The sequence below is a fragment of the Ylistrum balloti genome, unplaced genomic scaffold, assembly GCF_031769215.1.
Source record: "Ylistrum balloti isolate Yb309-2 unplaced genomic scaffold, AGI_CSIRO_Ybal_v1 Utg371170, whole genome shotgun sequence".
Classification (NCBI taxonomy): domain Eukaryota; kingdom Metazoa; phylum Mollusca; class Bivalvia; order Pectinida; family Pectinidae; genus Ylistrum; species Ylistrum balloti.
In genome coordinates, this window is record NW_026782639.1 from 384,967 (window position 1) to 403,843 (window position 18,877).

The 18,877-nt window shown below is 35.1% G+C and overlaps 1 protein-coding gene across 1 annotated transcript; it reads right to left on the reverse strand.

Annotated features, from left to right (window-relative positions):
• Positions 1 to 777: 777 nt before the first annotated feature.
• Positions 778 to 18,473, reverse strand: LOC132561193 (peptidyl-prolyl cis-trans isomerase G-like). Its single transcript, XM_060225920.1, has 22 exons — positions 18,443 to 18,473; positions 17,042 to 17,117; positions 16,583 to 16,657; positions 16,164 to 16,271; positions 15,878 to 15,922; positions 15,370 to 15,457; positions 12,788 to 12,817; positions 12,293 to 12,438; positions 11,761 to 11,938; positions 11,396 to 11,524; positions 10,192 to 10,306; positions 9,736 to 10,076; positions 9,436 to 9,498; positions 8,964 to 9,206; positions 8,131 to 8,496; positions 7,669 to 7,767; positions 5,116 to 5,683; positions 4,580 to 4,654; positions 3,810 to 3,904; positions 2,276 to 3,487; positions 1,777 to 1,830; positions 778 to 1,198 (listed from the first exon to the last, which is right to left on the reverse strand). Exons 2-22 carry the CDS (start codon positions 17,103 to 17,105, stop codon positions 1,060 to 1,062), a joined length of 4,233 nt encoding a protein of 1,410 aa, XP_060081903.1. The 5' UTR covers positions 17,106 to 17,117; positions 18,443 to 18,473; the 3' UTR covers positions 778 to 1,059.
• Between the last annotated feature and the right edge of the window lie 404 nt (positions 18,474 to 18,877).

The following is an 18,877-nucleotide window of genomic DNA, read 5'->3' on the forward strand; positions in this document are numbered from 1 at the left end:
AAGATATCACAAGGAATGATATAGGTTGATATACCCATCATAAAAGTCGGATATTTAGAAACATTGTTTATTGATGGTGTTTACAAAATAAAAAGTGAAAATGGAAAACTATAAAACAAGTTCATCCTAATTTTCAAAATCCACAAAAAAAAAAAAAAAAAACCCTACTTTTATATTGTCTGAATCTTGGTTATATACCCAAAATCCAACAAAACACCCAATTTACTGGCCCTTATAATATGCCTTCAGAGAAACTGATTTCATCAAATCTTCTCAAATTTGGGTCTGCATGCCAACATTGACGTCAATTGAAAGCAATGGATTAATTTTGTTTTCTTTCCTCCATTGAGCGAGACCAGTAAATTTTCATTGGGAATGTGTCTAAAACTTGTCAATAGAGTGATGACACAAAGTGATAGTGAAAGCCTGTAATAGTGACGCACACCCTTAGTGTTGTAAACATACTTAATTTGGTGCAATAAAATTTCAAAATAATATTTTTTGGCAAATAAGAGCAATGAATTAGCCCATCAACAACCATAGCTTCATACAAAAACTACAGAGACTACAATAAGCACAACTACAAAATACAGAGACTTTTTTTCAGTGTAGAAAGCGCTCAGATATGTACCTAACAATAATTTATATAAAACAGTTCCACTGCTATATAAAAGTTGTTGTAACAAAATGTATACATGTGTGGATTTGAAAACAGATGTCTTACAATATGCAGAATAATGAAAGGTCTCAACGGATTATTAAAACCGAACAAAAAAATCATCTGAAATCCTTTAATCATGATGAGATATCTGTACATTGTGCTTTACTCCAAACTGGCTTTGTGCAATAAATATTTAATTGGACAAGCCACAATCATATTAAAAATTTACATGAAGAAAATTCTAAATATCATGTGCCCTTAATCTGGTTGCAGCGTCTTCCCTATCAATTATTAAAAATAAGAATTGATAAAATCAAGGAGAAAATCTCCAAAGCATAAAAAAATTCCTGCAGTAAGAAATCTCAATGGACTTGAATCTATAATCCACTACTAAATATTCAGTCGCTATCAGAGCTGGAGCTTCTGTGTCTGCGACGTCTACTCCGGCTTCGACTACGTGAGCTGCTGGAACGCCTCCTACGGCGGCTACGACTTCTGCTCCGACTTCTGGATGATGCTGACCCCGACCTGCTGCGTCTGTAATGAAATTGCTGTATCATATTAAATTGCACATGATTTTGTTTCAGTCTGCATACCTCTATGTAATCTATGATTGAAATGAGAGATATTTGATTAAAAATTGGGCTAACCAAAATGACGTAAATACATTCAGTATAGTTTGTTAATTTAAATTCTACCCAGAATTTTTACACACTTTTTGTAAAACGATGATCTCGGAGCTTCAACCAATTCATACACTCAACATAACAATGAAGGTAGTTATGTTTTTCAATGCTTCACAATAACTTTAATCTTTAGATACAGAACTAGTAGTGTTATGTTACATGTGATTGTTTAACAGAATCCGAGTAGACAATTTTTTGTGAGTCGGGGACAGGACCAAAATACATAACAGATTTATTTCAACATTTGTATTGAAACCAAAATTATGAGTTTTAGCAATATCATATTTTTATCAATGAAGTCAAGGAACTGTAGATACATAATGTAATTCTTTCTCAATCTTAATTCAACACTTCCATGTTTACCATGCAATCTTATTGCAAAATTAGCAAAAATTAAGAAACTTGAACAGTGCCAGCGAAATGCATTACCTCCTTCGTCTATCCCTGGAAGGACTTCGTTTGCGTCTAGGTGGAGAACGTCTCCTGCAACACCAGTTTAGAGATTCATTTTAACACACATTATTAGTGTACAGAGAACACAACAAATCTTGACATAATTTGATCATTCCCAATAGACTTTTGATTATATATCATCTTGCTTCAAACAAGCCTATGTAGTTGCACTGGTAAATGGGATAGTTTGTAATTGGTGGCGGGTTTTTATAACATTCTCTAACAGCTTGTTATGATAATAGTGGGATCAAACAAAGACCAACATAAAGTCTGGCCAACAAAATGTAAAATATATGTTAGCATGTTGCATCTACCCTAATCAATTTCATTTTTTCAAAAATGTAACAAATTCAAAATGACCTTTCCATTTGGAACAGGAAACAAGCTTTAATTTGAACAAGTCAGACTTATGTATTGAAATTATTTTCAAAAAAAAAAAATCTACTTTTAACAGTTAATTCTCAAAGCAACATACCTAGACCTTGATCGACTACGACGTCTAGGAGAGATACTACGCCTCCTTGGTGATCTTCTCCTAGATGACCTGGACCTCGATCGTCTCCTTCGAACCGATGACCTCCTGCGATTGGATAAACTTCGTCTTCGTGGTGACACAGACCTCCTTCTTAATGACCTTGAACGTGAACGACGTCTTGGCGACCTAGACCTTCTTCTGGGAGATGGGGATCGCCTTCTTGATCTTGACCTTCTAGGTGACCTTGACCTTCTACGGGGACTGCGAGACCTCCTTCTTGGTGGTACAGGTGAATACCTTGCGGGGGAAATCCTTCTTCGCTGTGGAGATCGTGAACGGCTTCTTCCTCTACGATAAGGGGACTTTGATCTGCTTTTCCCACGTGAACGTCTTGGGGACTTTGAATGACTTCTTCTCCTCAAGCGAATAGGTGACTTGGAAGTTCGCCTTCTTGACCGAATTGGTGATTTGGAATAGCTTTTTCCTCGAGACCTTGACCGACTTTTCTTCTGAGATCTATGAGGCGATTTACTACGATCCTGGTTTCTGCTACCAGATCTGTTGGATGATCTCCTAGGAGAGGATTTCTTCTTTGGTGAAGTGTCTGATGACCTGCTTCTTGATCTACTTTTGTCCTTGGAAGGAGCAAGTGAGGATTTAGAACCACTGATCCCTGCTGTGAAATCTTTTAACCTTTCATCTAGACTTTTTTTAGGTGGTTCCTCTGGAGAACTCTTCTTTTCAGAACCTTTGGATGTTTTGTCTTTGTTGCTTTCTATATTTTCAGTGGGGAATGGTATGTTGCCAGGACTGAGCATGTTTAGATCCAGTGAGCGTCCACCCTGTAGGGCAACACTCTCTATGTTTGTGACAACAGGTATAAGATTGCCTCTGCCTTTGTCCGATTTGGCAGGAGATTTAGAAGAAGACTTTGTAATAGGAGATTGTGAAGCAAAATCCTCAACCTGTTTAACTGGAGCCACTGGGGTAGTCTCACCATGATCCAATGGTTTCTTATCTCCATAGAGATAACTGCTTGTTGGAGATTGTGATCTTGACCTTGAACTCTCTGATGAATCTGATGGTGACCTTGACCGTGAAGATGACCTTGAAGAGCGAGAAGGTGAAGGTTGTTTGTTGGGTAGTGGAACACTCACTATGGTTCTCTCTGGTACAACTGCTGGAGCATGCACATCCCATCTATTTTTCTTCCTGTGAAAAGACATTTTTCAGTATTAAAGAGATAATACCATCTGACTCATCATGTAGTTGTCTTTCATATAATCATAATATTCCTGTGATGGTTTTTCATTTAATTTCCTACTGCTCTGTAAGACCAGTCTGCATTATGTCTGGAAAAAAGCTGTTCCATTGAAGTGGGGGAGATACTAATATTACATGGTGTCTCATATGATACTTACACTAGAAGAATGAGGACCATGGAAAAAACAACTTAATCTTATAATGAATGATCTATTATTCAGCAAAGGTTTACATCCTTTACTGATGATGTAATAAGAACTTTACAAATTACCTGGCCATCTCTGATGCAGCCTCGGCCACTTGTCCCATTGGAGGTAGTGGCGGAGTCCGAATCCTCACAGATGTCCTGTTCACGTCCTCCGGTTGCTGACATATACAAAAACAATAAGAAAATACCAAAATGACAACATTATCATAATCAAAACTCAAAGTCAGTTTAGTTAAGATAAAATATGTACAAAGTGACTACAATATAACTCCTTACTTAGAGACCTAGTGACTACAATATAACCTCCTTACTAAGAGACCTAGTGACTACAATATAACTCCTTACTAAGGGACCTAGTGACTACAATATAACCGCCTTACTAAGAGACCTGGTGACTACAATATAACTCCTTACTAAGGGACCTAGTGACTACAATATAACCTCCTTACTAAGAGACCTAGTGACTACAATATAACTCTACTATACTAAGGGACCTAGACTACAATATGACTACAATATAACCGCTACAATATAACCTCTGTACTAAGAGACCTAGTGACTACAATATAACCTCCTTACTAAGAGACCTAGTGACTACAATATAACCTCCTTACTAAGAGACCTAGTGACTACAATATAACCTCCTTACTAAGAGACCTAGTGACTACAATATAAACCTCCTTACTAAGAGACCAAACGTCTACAATATAGTCCCTTTACTATGAGATCTTGTTATTACAATTTAACCCCTTTACATTGAGATCTCGAGGTCACCATATAACCCCCTTACTATGAAATCTTGTGAAAATGTCTTCAAGTATTTTTTGTTTTACCTTGTTAACAACTCGAGGAATTTCCTCCCGTTCTGGTACCTCAGGGTCTGGAGGTGGCTGCCATTTGATGCGCTCCTGTAATCAAAATTTTGACACAAGATTATAAGCCAAAGAACATTGAATTTAAGGGTTTTGTTACATTAAACATGAAGATGCCAGTTTCACTATTTATCACAACAACTTGCATCTAAAGATGATGATGATGATGATGATGATTATGATGATGATGATGATGATGATGATGATGATGATGATGATGATTAATATTAAGCTGTAATCTTTCAGTTATTTGTTATAGGAAATATTTTGTAAGTTGGCAGCCCATTTAAGCTAGTGAGCTGCATTAGGGCTATACGGAGAGAGCTGGATGTGGTCGGAAATTTAAAATTCTGTTTGACTTGAGATAAAATGACCTCTTGTCTCCTGTATCATAATAAGAATACAATAAATTGCTTTGAAAATGTTTTCTCCAGGAGATTGGGGAGTCTAGTATTTTATGAGGCCAGTCTGTAACACAGTGATTTAATTTAACTCACCTCTACTTTTCTAACAGTACGTCTTTGTTCCTCTTCCGATTTAACAGAAGCATCCGAATCTTCAGAAGAATCTGATGCATTATATGAACTTTCAGACCTAGAATCTGATGAATGTCTTGGCTTGGACTTTGATTCCTTTCTAACAGGACTTGCCCTGATTGGATCTTCTTGCTCAGCCAAATCATACTGAATTTTACTGGCCGGTACATGGTCTCTTCTGTAAGAGTCGTCCTCTATTTTGCTCAGTTGGACAGACCGTTGTTCCGACATACTCCCAATGTGAACATTCCTCTGGCTATCCTGCTCAGATCTTCCTTTCATATCATTCTCCATGTGAATGGACCTTGTTTCTCGTGACGGGTCTGATCCACTGGATCTGCGGCCTTTTGATATATCAATACCTGGGCTGGAAGAACGGTCACTGTCATCACTATCATCAGACTGTTGGTGGTGACCAGGAAGTTTGACAGGAGAACCGATACGATTTTGATTCACTTGACTGTCTCCTGAACTGACACCTGATTTCTGTGGACTTTTGTCTTTGAGATCAGTTACTCCCAGGACATCCCTAAAACAAGTAATACATCTTAGTTTAAATATAACATTAGATTATATCTTAGAAAATAAATAAAACATTAGATTCAAGTTTAAGAATAAATAAAACAAACTATCAGAATTAAAAAACCTTAAATTCTATTTTTGGAACAAATAAAAAATTAGAATCTATTTCAGGGATAAATAAAACATTACATTCTAGTTTAGGAATAAATAAAACATCAGATTCTATTTTAGAAATAAATAAAACACCAGGTTCTAGTTTAGGTATAAATAAAACCTTACATTCTATTTTAGGAATAAATAAAACACCAGGTTCTAGTTTAGGTATAAATAAAACCTTACATTCTATTTTAGGAATAAATAAAACACCAGATTCTATTTTAGGAATAAATAAAATATTAAATCCTATTTTAGGAATAAACAAGAGGCCCATGGGCATTAAAGGTCACCTTAGGTCTTCAGGGCTTTGAACAGTTTTAGAACCTGTCCATCAGTCCTAGCATTGGGGCAGACAGAACAGAACTGATATAAGCATACTTACAACGTTTTTAATGTTTCTAAGTTTGAAGGCTTATTTTTCAATTAAACAGAACTAATAACAGTCTGTTGTTGTAGTTTAGCATATTTAACTCCTATGACCTCGAAAATAAGCCAAGATCATTCATTATAACAAACTTGATTGCCCTTCATCCCAGCATGGTACTGGCCTAATACCATGGTCCTGATCATATCTATTTATCCTGATAAATGATATAAGATGAGCATGTGGCCCAAACAGCCCATATATTCACCTAAGTATTTTAAAAACAACTATTAAAACATCACAAATATTTCCATATTTTTATTTTACTTGTCAGTTAATGAACATTATAGTTGTACCATGCAACTTCTCCTAACCGATCCTTCTAAAAAACTCTTCAAACCAAACTAAATGGTATCATACGGAATGATGTCCTCTTATAGTGACTTTCCAATACCAATCCATCTCACTTCTGAATACTGAATCAATTTTGTATTCATGATGATTAAAATGTACTGAAAATTACTTCAGAAAATCAGCCAAACATTTGTGATCAAGAAAAGAGTTCTGACCAATGGACCATGAAACCAACACCTGTGGTGACTCATAAGCTTTGTGCCTCAGGCATATACATGTCAAAGACAGGTTTATTATGCAATACCTACCCATATCAGGAGGATTTCAATTTACATTACATATAACTATCGTCGACGGTAAGATGAAATCAGATCAAAGAATCCACTGTTTCAACAAAGAGATTAAGGGCTACAGATAAAGTGATATTAAGTACTTCTACAGAGCTAGAAAGACTAAGTTTCACATCTACTTAGTGAGTCATGGAATATCTTGAGATGAACAAAATGGAAACATATATCGGTTATACATAATTCCATACAAACCCATCATCATCCCAGTTTGGCCATGGGCAATGCTTAGTGGTAACATTGCTAAGCAATGCACGTATTGATTTTTAAGTCAAGTTAAGAATTGGTTGTAAACACTCTGATAAACATCATCCAATTTTTGCCATGTGCTGGCAATACACGGGTTTCCTTTTGAGTGCAGTTACATACTGTATCAAGGCAATACACGGGTTTCCTTTTGAGTGCAGTTACATACTGTATCAAGGCAATACACGGGCTTCCTTTTGAGTGCAGTTACATACTGTATCAAGGCAATACACGGGCTTCCTTTTGAGTGCAGTTACATACTGTATCAAGGCAATACACGGGTTTCCTTTTGAGTGCAGTTACATACTGTATCAATGGGTTTTTTTCATTCAACTTTTTACTTCAATGAATATCTTGTGGAATCAATCATTTGTATTACAGCCCACAGTTATTTCCATTCACTTCTGCAAACCAAACCCTCCCTATACCGGCCAAATCTTCTTGTCCTGTACTTGTCTGTTTGGAGAAGTTCCACTGTATTATCTTATGTTAGAGAAAGATACAAATATGACTTGTGATACTTACTTTGTTGTGAGTGGTCTGTCCTGTGGTTTGACCTTCCAAGGTTTCTGTCCTGGTTTCCAGTGTGTAGGAGGGGGGCTATCAGACTTGATTCTCACTGGTCTGTTTACAAATTAGAAACAATCACTAGTTTGAGAAATTAGGTAAAATATGGCATGGCAATCAATATTTCTAACTTATTTCTTGGAACCTTCAACATTTTTACCTGCAAATTTTAAAGAAAGACTTATGTTGAAATTTGTCAAGGAGTTTTAAATGTGGTATATAAAACAAACATTTATAAATAACAAATCTTCGATCTCAAGGAGCTGAGACCCATTGTTTATACAAAATTGATTCCCCCTTCACCCAAGGATGGTTCTGACCAAATTTGGATGCAACACCATGGCATAACCTCACCAATCCTTTAGACCATGTGAGCTAAAAACTTTTGTTTCAATAATATCATCAAACTGTCAAACCCACCTGATACCTGGCATGACCCTGGGACGCCTTTCATCATCCCGCCTGCCTCGTCTTCCACCATCACGCTGGTAACGGCCTCGTGACCTTGACCTGCTTCTACTAGAACTTGATGACCTTGACCTTTGTCTATTTTGCCTCTTTGATCTGGATCTGCTATCTTCTTCAGACTCTGAGTCTGTAGATCGTCTCCTTCGACCACGTGAATCAGAAGATGGTCTATGACTGGGAGATTTGGATTTAGAACGATGACGATCTCTCGACACTGACCTCCTACGAACTGGTGGTTTTGACCTGGTCTCTGGTGACCTTGACCTCCTCCGTTCATGTCTTCCTCTATCTGAGTTATTGCTATTGTCTGTAGTTGATCTGCAAATGAAAATGTAATTTTTTTTTATTCTTCGATATGAAGGCACACACTCCTTCCAGAGCTTTGCTTGTAGAACCTTGAACTATACAGTGACTACAAGCCTTTTCTATACTACTGCAGTGATCTTGACCCCCAACCCACACAACATATCAAAGGTATTCTGATTCAGCTGGTGACATTGACAACTGTTGATATAGGGGTGAGAAAAAGTACTCATCCTCATATCCAGAAGAGTACATTGTGGTGCTGGGCGAGTTCATAATGCCACTTGCCCAGTGAACAGATGCTAATATCAGTAAGGAAATAAAGCCACTAAGCAGGTATTGAACTTCTATCTTAAGTACTAGTGACCTTGAACAGTTATATCATATCTGTCATAAAATAGATTTGTTAGTGGTTAAAAAAGGATAGACAGGTGGGTTAACTGTAGGAACATCTCTTTCATAAGCTAAAACAAAACACAAACCTTCTGAAATCTCTACGCTCATTAAATCTTCCTCCTTCAGAATGACCATTGCGCTCTACTTCAGAACGTCCAGCCTCATATTTTGTCTCCTTGCCTGATCTAGGAGAGGGTGACCGGGACACGCCTTCTCCATCTGACACACTAGGCTGTCTCGTCTTTTTTCTATCTTCTTCATCATCATCACTCCCCTTCTTGTCTTTGTGCCTTTTAGATGTTTTCTTGTGCTTTTTATGTTTCTTGTGACTGAATTTTAAAACAAAATTGATATTTGTATAAGAACGACATCAAATGAACAGTACAAGTAAATCTGAAAGGATAAATTATTTTCCAACAAGAAATAGGCCTGTCAACTACAAACTGCTGAAAAATACAGAAAAAAGGTTAAACAAATATCTATGGTTGAGTCAACAGACTTCAGATACCTGTAGATGGCAGACTTCACTAATATCTATGTTAAAAATACATAACAAACCTTTTATCTTTCTTGTGTTTTTTCTTTCCATTATCTTCGTCTTCCTCGTCATTTTTATCTTCCCTGTAATACAGATGTTGATTCTTACCATATATAACAAGTAGTTATATCAACTGAGAAAATGAAGATAAGAGACTTTGATACATTATCAGGAAGAATGATAAATGTGATGGAAACGATATAATAGTCATCTCCCAAATTTGTTGATCAAACTCATAGAGGCTATAAAATGTTCCTTTAAAATTTAACATGAAAGTTTGGAAGGTCTCTTAAGAGATGTTTAATAGAGTAAATCCTCACCTTTCCTCGTGACCTTGTCTGAACCTCTCCCTAAGGGGCTGCCTGTCACGGATGCGACCTTGTGTTCTCTCATCATCTCTATTACCTCTGCTTCTTATGGCCTCCCGCCCCCATCGAGGGTTACCTTCACCTTGACCATACTCTCTTTGTTCAGTATTACGATCCCGATCAGACATTCTCCGATTACCTCGTTCTCCACGTGTCTGAGGTAATCTATCCCCTCTGACCCACCGATTTCCTTGGTCCTCATCTTGTCTGTCCCCATAATCCATTGGTTGTGGCTTCTGCATGGCTTGCCGCCAGTGGGGTGGGGTTTCACTTCGGCTACGACTCCTGTAGCGCTGTAATCATTGAGAACATTGAATATCACATAATGTTAATTAGGACGTGTACAATGGATACATTGGTATTTACAATGTTTCTAGCACTTTTTGTCCTCACTCTAATAAAACTTACTACTGTTCCACGACCCTTGATCCTACGTCCACTCCGTGTGATTTTAATCTGGGAACTATATGGGATCCTGTCAATGGGTCGCCGCTGACCAAAGCCAGGAGGTGACTTGGCTTTTCTGAGAATAGAGACAGAACTGCTTTTAATACATGTCATGAATATAACCTTTTTTTCTTTCTACTTATCAATTCTTTAAGGGTTCAAAACAATCTCAATGTCACTTGAGAAATAATTTTTATAATATTTCATTGTATAACAAATAACTAGATGTTCACTAACAAGAGAACCCAGAGGGATGCCAACTATACAATAATCTTTATTGGTTCTATGTAAGACTGATCTTATTTCTACTTTTCCCTTCTTTTCTCTATTCCTCTTAATCATTTGATAACAAGGGAATCTAACAATACTTTCAGAAAAACACCGATAACAAACTTCAGCTATCAAAATCCAAGACAGTCTCCTGTCTGCCATGTTGTTACCTTGAGCAGATATAAAATTGAACGGCTACAACATAGTACCATGAGGAATATACTTATCAAGTTTGAGAAATATTCCACCAGTAATTCTCAAGAAATAGCGTTAAAAATCTTCAACTGTCAAAATCCAAGATGGCTGCCTGTCAGCCATTTTGTTTCATTGATCAGATTCTAACACATTGCAAGGATACTAAGGACAGACTGGAATCTTCATATGAAGTATGTAATAACAGCCCCTCCATGCCCCAAAATGACTTCTCAAGAAATACCTAGTCATAACAAGGATGATTGTTTACAGACAGATGGGCAGACCATGGATGAAGGGTGATTTGAACAGCTCCTCATCTGATAATGGTGGGCCAAAAATATAACAGTGGAATTATTGTATTCAAATGTTTCTTAGGAATTGTGCATCTTTGTAACAGTTTAATGACACATGTTGAATGTGACCTCAGATGATGGGACTACTTGTCTGAAAAGCTTAAACTATCCGAGTGGCATAATACCAGAAACGGGGTGACCAGAAGCAAGTACTCATTTCTAAATAGGAATAATGTGCCTACACTACACTTTTCACATCTTTGTCCTGCGGAGCACATTCGTTTAAAGCAGATAGTTAATATTTTTTCCATTAAATTTTACAATACTTTTTTCAGAAGATGGTAATGAATTTTAACTACTCAACAAAATCTAATCAAATACTAAAACACCTAATTATGTCTCCTTACTCATCCTGATCTTTGCTAGGGTTTTCCCTCATCAGGAACTTCTGAGATGGCACATCAGGAATTTCATCAGGTCTAATTGAAGCAAAGACTGTAGTTATCTCTGGTTCTTTAGTACCCTCCTCTTCTTCTCTATCAAAGGTCAAAGGTTAAACATTTCATCAAGGATCATCACTTATGCTACAAAAATTTTGTATATTATCTGACCTTAACATTCCAACTCGTATTTCTCTCCAAAGTGAGTAACCATCTAGATTCCCCATTACAAATGACACATGTTAAATTTTCACTAAATAACACTACTTATGATAACCAAATTTTTCTTCAAACACAGAAAAGGTCAGCTGAATCTATATAAAACTGCCTACTTTTCCTCTTTATCTTTCTTCTTCTTCTTGTCCTTCTTTTTCCGTTTGGAATCTTTTTTCTTTTGTTTCTTTCTACGTTTGCGTTTTTTAACATCTCCATCACTGGCTGAACCTGATTCTGACCCTGATTCTGACGCAGAGTCTGACTCGGATTCTGAAACTTTCTTCTTCTTCTTTCCTGAATTTCAAAGAAAACTGTTGTAGTACTATTGTATAGTCTACATGAGTCAAATTTGCTTATGTTGAACTTGTTTAAAATCCAATATTGCTGATGACTTTAATATTTCCCTTGGTCCCAATTTTTCGCCCTTTTTATATTGTTATATTCAACTTGGGTTTCTCAACACTGTGAAGTCAAATAGTTCAGCAAATAGGTCAAATACATTTTCCAGTTACTCTGTTGAGCTAATCAGTTTTTGATCAGTGCTCTTATTCTAAAATAACTATTTTTTATTACTGATTATAAAATCATGGAAGGAATTTTTCTATCTGATCATTCCTACTTATTGCGACATCACAAAAATAAACAAACCTTTGGACTTCATTTGCAGGACCAATTCCCCACAATTGGCAATGCACACCTCTTTGAGAGGTCGACTTTTTGCATCCGTCTCTTGATTTTCTATGAGACGGACTATCTCCTGACCTTGGATCACTTGACCGAACACAACATGAACTCTGAAATATTAAAATCACAATCCGCATTGATATTGAGTCATAAAACCCAAACAGCTACTCTGTAATCCTTTCAGACGTAAGTACGAAAGTTGGAGAAGAGTCCATAAGTTGTAAGAATTTCTTTCATGTATTTTTGCCAATAAAATATTTACATTTCAGTACAAAATGTAATAAGTGAAGTATATTAACAGTTCTTCTACATTTTAACCAATGAGTTAAGTACTTCACATAAACTTAGTGCATGAAGGAATATTTCTAAACAAAGTTCGATTACTTTTTGTCTGAAGTCAATTTCACACATGCAGTAACCCTTCTCATATCAGCTCATCTTCAAAACTTTTCTACTTACCCATCTAAGTGTGGAGCTGGTCTTGTTGTTCTATTGTGGGGAATGAAGAAGTGATATGAAAGAGAAAGAAACACTGTTAGAAAGCGTGACTTTGATCAACGCTGTCCTACAAGAAATCAGGGATTAACCAGGCCACTGTAGATCTCTCATCTCAATAATTATACTTAAAACTTCAATCTGCAAGCTATTACACATTTTTTAAATAAGATAAATACTTTTCATCATTCAGAGAAAGTATGCCTTGGTATAATTGCCATGAACATCAATTTAAGTCATACTTCCTATTTTTATCTGTTAACAAATCAGTGCCACATGAATTGTGAGGATTTATCAGTAAAATAACCTTAAAAAAAAAAGAAAAAAAAATTAAATAAATGAAAGATGCATTTATTCTTGAAAGTATTGAGTATTTTTAACACACTTAATCCTATCTCTTGGAAGATGAAATTTCAACTGAATGAAACAATAATAATTTTTTTGAAAACTTTGTTGGTTGGAAAATCGAAAAATATGAAATAATGAGTAAGCTGCAAAAATAGTGTTGACTGTAAAGTAGGTCATTTTCTTTTCACTAAATTGGACAGGACTTTTTTTTTTCTTTTTTCTTTCTAAAGGTGAAATTCATATCGCAATTTTTTTTAAACAAACTAATAGACTTGTAAAAAAAAAAATTACAGCATCTATCTCGAGCAAGAAAGTTCATAAAAAGCAGCAGAGTTGAGAGAGATGAAATATTCAAGTCTGAACAGACGCCTGCCTAGGGAATTTGTGGGCGACTCTTTATGGACTTGTCATGGTGAGGCATGTGTGTTACCTGGATACTTGCAGACGTCGCAGAGGTTTCTGTTCATAATGTAAAATGCGACAAAACATATCAGTGTATAGTCAAAATCAAGTATTGTATTGTATCAGCTTGTATGTACACTGATACTGTATATGCATCTACGTCACAATCCTGAGAACAACAGGTCCAGTCCTTGCCAAGATTAAAGTACACTACAGAACAGCTGTAACTAAATTTTGTTAGACATTTTATTTTTTCCTGATTTTCAGCTATTTCAGGAAAAATGTAACAGAAATAACACAAAAATATTCATATATTGGCACTTGTAATTTCCATAATGTAGTTCAAAGAAAACAAGGATTGGACAGTTGACTCAAAAGTGTACACTTATCATGATGATCAAAAGTTAATATGGGATAATTAATAATCAATGCCAGATCCAATAACTGAAGCCATTTCCATATAAATGGATTCTATAAAACCAAACATAATATTGATCCATTTACATTTATAATGTATATGTTCCAATTCAACATTTATTTTGAAAGAATTTAAAGTCTTGTATAACTGCAATCATCCGTCCTCAGCCTTTCCTGCAAAAAACAGCTCTGAAATGAAGACCATTTCCTAAATGTTAAGTAAATGATACCATTTTATCAGACAGCCTGTTTATATTCAGTAGACCCTATCATGTTTAGTGCTATAACATATTATTTAAAGAAATTGTTTTTTAGGGACTAAATAGCATTTTGCACTATTTTTCTTTCAGTTTGGTGCAGCAACCAGTACTACTGAAAATAGCATGTGGCTACAGTTAGGATACTGAACTTTACATTACTCCGTGTTTTATCAGTAATAAGGGTGATCAGGTTAAATCAAACAATTTTCAGGTTTGTTCTGAAATTATTTCCCTGTAATCACCTGTAAGTATACAAATTTCAGTTCAATTTGAGTAAATAATTACCAAGCTTTGATCATATAGACGATTAAAACTGTATTACCCCTCATAAACAGTATGGCTTACAAACCGAAGCTTCATGCATCAGAAATTATCTTTAAACAGTGTTTCTTCACATATAGATGTTGTTAAATTGTGATAATGTGCAAATTTCGTGTTTAAATCATAAACTGACATTTTAATTTTTATATTTGATTTTAATCAAGGAAACTCACCATAATTCATTTTTAGTTATGTGTTACTTTATACACTCCAAATTTTGCAAATTTGTAATACAAAATGAAAACTTAATGTCACTAAATTTATATTTCATAATCTTTCATATCTTTAATAGCCCCCCCTTTTTTTACTTGTTTAAAATATACAACATTCCACAATGATATTTCATAGTAGAAATACAAGGTTATATGGTTTGAAAAAATTCCTCAGTAATTTTCTTCTCACAGTTTTAGAAGGACTCAATAGCCAACTGTTTTATATGTTGTATGGATGTCATCTTGACAGCCAAGATAGGTCATTTCATAATATATCTGACATTATTTCAAAAGATGAAACAACATACCTTAGGTTTATTTAGATCTTAAGTTTAACTTTATAATTTAACCCCATTGACAAGTTATCACATTCTGAACATTCCAAATAACTGTTGAATCAGGAATATCTTTGGTAAGAAACAACGAAAAAAATATTTGGGATACAAAGGTCAATGACCTAAGCGAGAGGGTTTACATGTGACAGGAGATCCTTACACCATCGTGGAAAGTAAAGAAGGTTCATCTGCTTTTGAATCGAACCAAAGGATGTACTACCATGTTGACTTCCCTCAGACAAAATACTTACATGAAGAACTGTGAACTATTTGTATCCTTTCCACGATTTGCCATGCAAAGGAGAAATTCTTTTTCATTTTTTAAAATAAAATTTTCATCTGGAAAAAAAAGGAAAACATAATCATTTGAAATATATAATCAACAACTAAATGATGACTTTAGGATTTAAGTGTTTAATTCAGGGTTCTTTTACACTAAGTGAACTTAACACCTTTATTAACTTGAATCATTATCGCCAATGCATTTTTCATATGGTATAGCCATCCAAAATTAAAATAATGTTTGGAAACTGAAATCAAGAACTGTTACGAACTCAAAACTTCAACCAAGACTTGAAAATCATAATCCTCACTCCTCGCACCATACATCAGTGTTACTATACTTCACACTGGTCATTTGTCTGATGAAGGGAAAAGTGTAGTCAACAAAATCCCATGCTTAAGTCTTCCACTGGTTGTGTTTTGAGAATTTCTATTATACCCTCGTTACAAGTACACTCAAGTATCTGATGAACTTACCTGGGAACATCCCTCCATAAATTGACTCGCCCCCAGTTCCATCACCTAAACAACAGAAAGAAGACATTTAATAAAATTCATGCATTTTAACTGAATCTGACAAAGTGACAATCTTAATCAATCTACATTATATCTAAATGTTAGCGATCATACCATTGATATAACCATTCTATTAATAAGAAAGGCACTTTCATATTACACTTTATACTAATAAAACAAACAATTTTATAAAACACTTGTTTTATAGATCTCTTCTAAGTAATGTATATTCCTAAATTCTACCAACCTTTGGTGAAATCTCCACCTTGAATCATAAAATCTTTCACTACACGATGGAAAGGAGCACCTTTGTAATGGAGGGATTGTTCCGTTTTCTGGGTAACCCCCTTTTCTCCTGTGAAAAAAAGGTAAGCTCTCAGTCATTTTAAAATCCTCACATTTCATAGTATTACTTTAATATCTGATATTTCCTATCAAAAGTAATATTTCATCAATCATAATCAGACATGTTTGCTAGGACTCTTTTGTAGTGTCACATTTTCACCTAAAGATAAGCATAAAAAAAATTAATGACCGAGACAATTTTATGTGATCAGTATGCTTTAAATTAAACTAAATTAATGGAATCACTTCTATTCTGAATTTCTCACTTCCATACAAACTAGCTTCATACAACATAATGCAAATTCTTGAATAATAATTTACCTGTGCATAATGCACGAAAGTTTTCACATGTCTTTGGGGTAACATCAGAGAATAGCTCAACTATGATCCGTCCCACTGGAAAACAAAAGATTGTAATCTACCTGAAGTTTAACTGAGGCTTGAAAGAAATGACAAAATTACACAAATATAAAACACTGCAAACAAAATTGAAACTCAGTTACATTTCACATTATGATATGATTTACCTATCCACTTACATTTTCAATTATTTCACTTGCATTGTTGAACATACATTTGATTAACAAAATGAAACAAAAAAAAAAAAGAAAAGAAAAAATCCAACACAAAATAATTAACATAAATCTATGTTTTTGGATTAAGGAAAAGGCATTCTATAGAACTTAGATGTAGTTTACACATTTATCAACTTATGAAATATCTGGCTAAGTGTATAGAAATTTGATGTTCTCAACCGACTGAATTTCTGTTTTTACTTACCAGATTGGCCACCTATTTCTACGTCCAGAAAACATCTGGGCTTGTATCCACTGGTCACAGTCATCTTCTTCCTCTTCTATAATTAAGTAAGAATGAATCAATTTCTTGCACAAGACATAATCCTACCCAATCCTGTAAATCCTCTTACCGATTCAATTGCGTTTATGTTCATGCTTGAACACTCGTAATGTTACTGGGCATGAGAGCTGCCATATTTACATGTTAAAAAGCTAGTATAAATATACATGTTCTTTATAAACTGTAAGCTGCGGTAATATCACATTCTATACCTAAATAATTTCATGTGTACTTGCAAAAAATAAAAAAGAAAGGTAGGCGACTGAATTTATAAAGCATTTTGTTTGAAGTGAAATGTTTGTGTTGGCTATATTGCACTGCAGCCCTTGGGTTGAACCAGAAGTAGTAGAATGCTAGATTCTTCAGCAGTTTAAGTATATCTTCACCAAAAAGAGCATGTAGGTAAATACCAAGACATTTCATCATTCATCAACTCTATGGATAAATAAGACTGCTGAAATGACACAAGTTTTAATTGCATCTTTCCAAAATTAATCTTTTGTCACATAGTCTTTCGTGATATTTCTTTGTTGGGTGCATCTCTTCTTCAAACTTTTTCTTTTTGTTGTTATGCTCTAATTCATGCTAAATACTTTGTCTGATCCATAACCAAAACTGACCATCCCTTGGGCACTCAACAAATATATATATATTCACAACAAAAAAAACTTTCAACAACAACTAGACACATTAGTTCAAATGGTTCTGATCTGCAATATAACTTTTGTCTTGGTCGCAGCCATTATTATCGCAGAAAGTCTGAACCATCTGACAAAGGATACATTTGTCCAAATGTGCAAAGAGTTTAAAGCTACAATAACAAAAGCTCAAGTTTACTGTAGCTCTAACGACGTTGCCATCTATGCAGATTTAGAAGCCTTGTCAATTTGATGGACACATTTCTTTTCGGAACTGTTTTACTGTACTATAGGTAAGCTTCAATTGAGTAACTCGCCTATAAACAACCTTAATAGACGGAATTTACGGTGTACGGAGCACCTAAAATGTAATCACATTTTTAAACAACTGATGTTCAACAAGAATAATAAAATAACCATATACTTATAAACTGTTGTAATTTGACCTTAGCTGCACGTTTTGCAAAGAACAAACATTATTGGAGACGTGTACAGTAGCCTGTGGGTGGTTGTCCTACTGCATAAGCTGTAAGATACTAGAATGGACAAACCATACTTTGAATGACAATGCCATTTGGTTTACAGCAATCGCAGTTCACACTGCAATCCATGCAATTATCAGTTCATTTGTTTGAGGTTAACATGAATGGACCGATCACAATAAAATGGAAAAAGTCTTTCACACCTTGCCGCATTTACTATCGAACCGCCGCCATTCCTCCGGATTTTCTTACTTGTTCATTAGGTTAGTGGTCTGTTCAGTTAAAAATACAAACATCATCATGCTGGAAATATTTAAGTGTTTAGACAATAACCTTTTATTTATTTTTATTAGCATTAAAATAATGAATTCATATATAACGAGTTCTGTTTATTGTCTTTGTAACTGACATACTCTAACGCATTGTTGGTTCTGTTCTCACTTTTCACATAAATGAACTCGTCCGCTGCTCATTAACTCTCGTATCCAGGACGGAAAAATGCTAAACATTTTTCTTTCTTTCTTGATCGAAAATAAGAGACAAACTGAGTGTATAAATTGACTTAAGAAACTCGATTAGGATTAGAAAGTTCAGGAAAGAGAAAAAAGCGTCGTATTAAATTTATTGTTTTCGTTTGA

Coding starts and splice junctions, on each gene's coding strand:
- LOC132561193 (XM_060225920.1), bottom strand. CDS start 17,105: ATGACTGTGACCAGTGGATACAAGCCCAGATGTTTTCTGGACGTAGAA. Junction 12,439..12,787: donor CCAGCTCCACACTTAGATGG/GTAAGTAGAAAA, acceptor TTAATATTTCAG/AGTTCATGTTGTGTTCGGTC. Junction 9,499..9,735: donor AGACAAGGTCACGAGGAAAG/GTGAGGATTTAC, acceptor TCTGTATTACAG/GGAAGATAAAAATGACGAGG.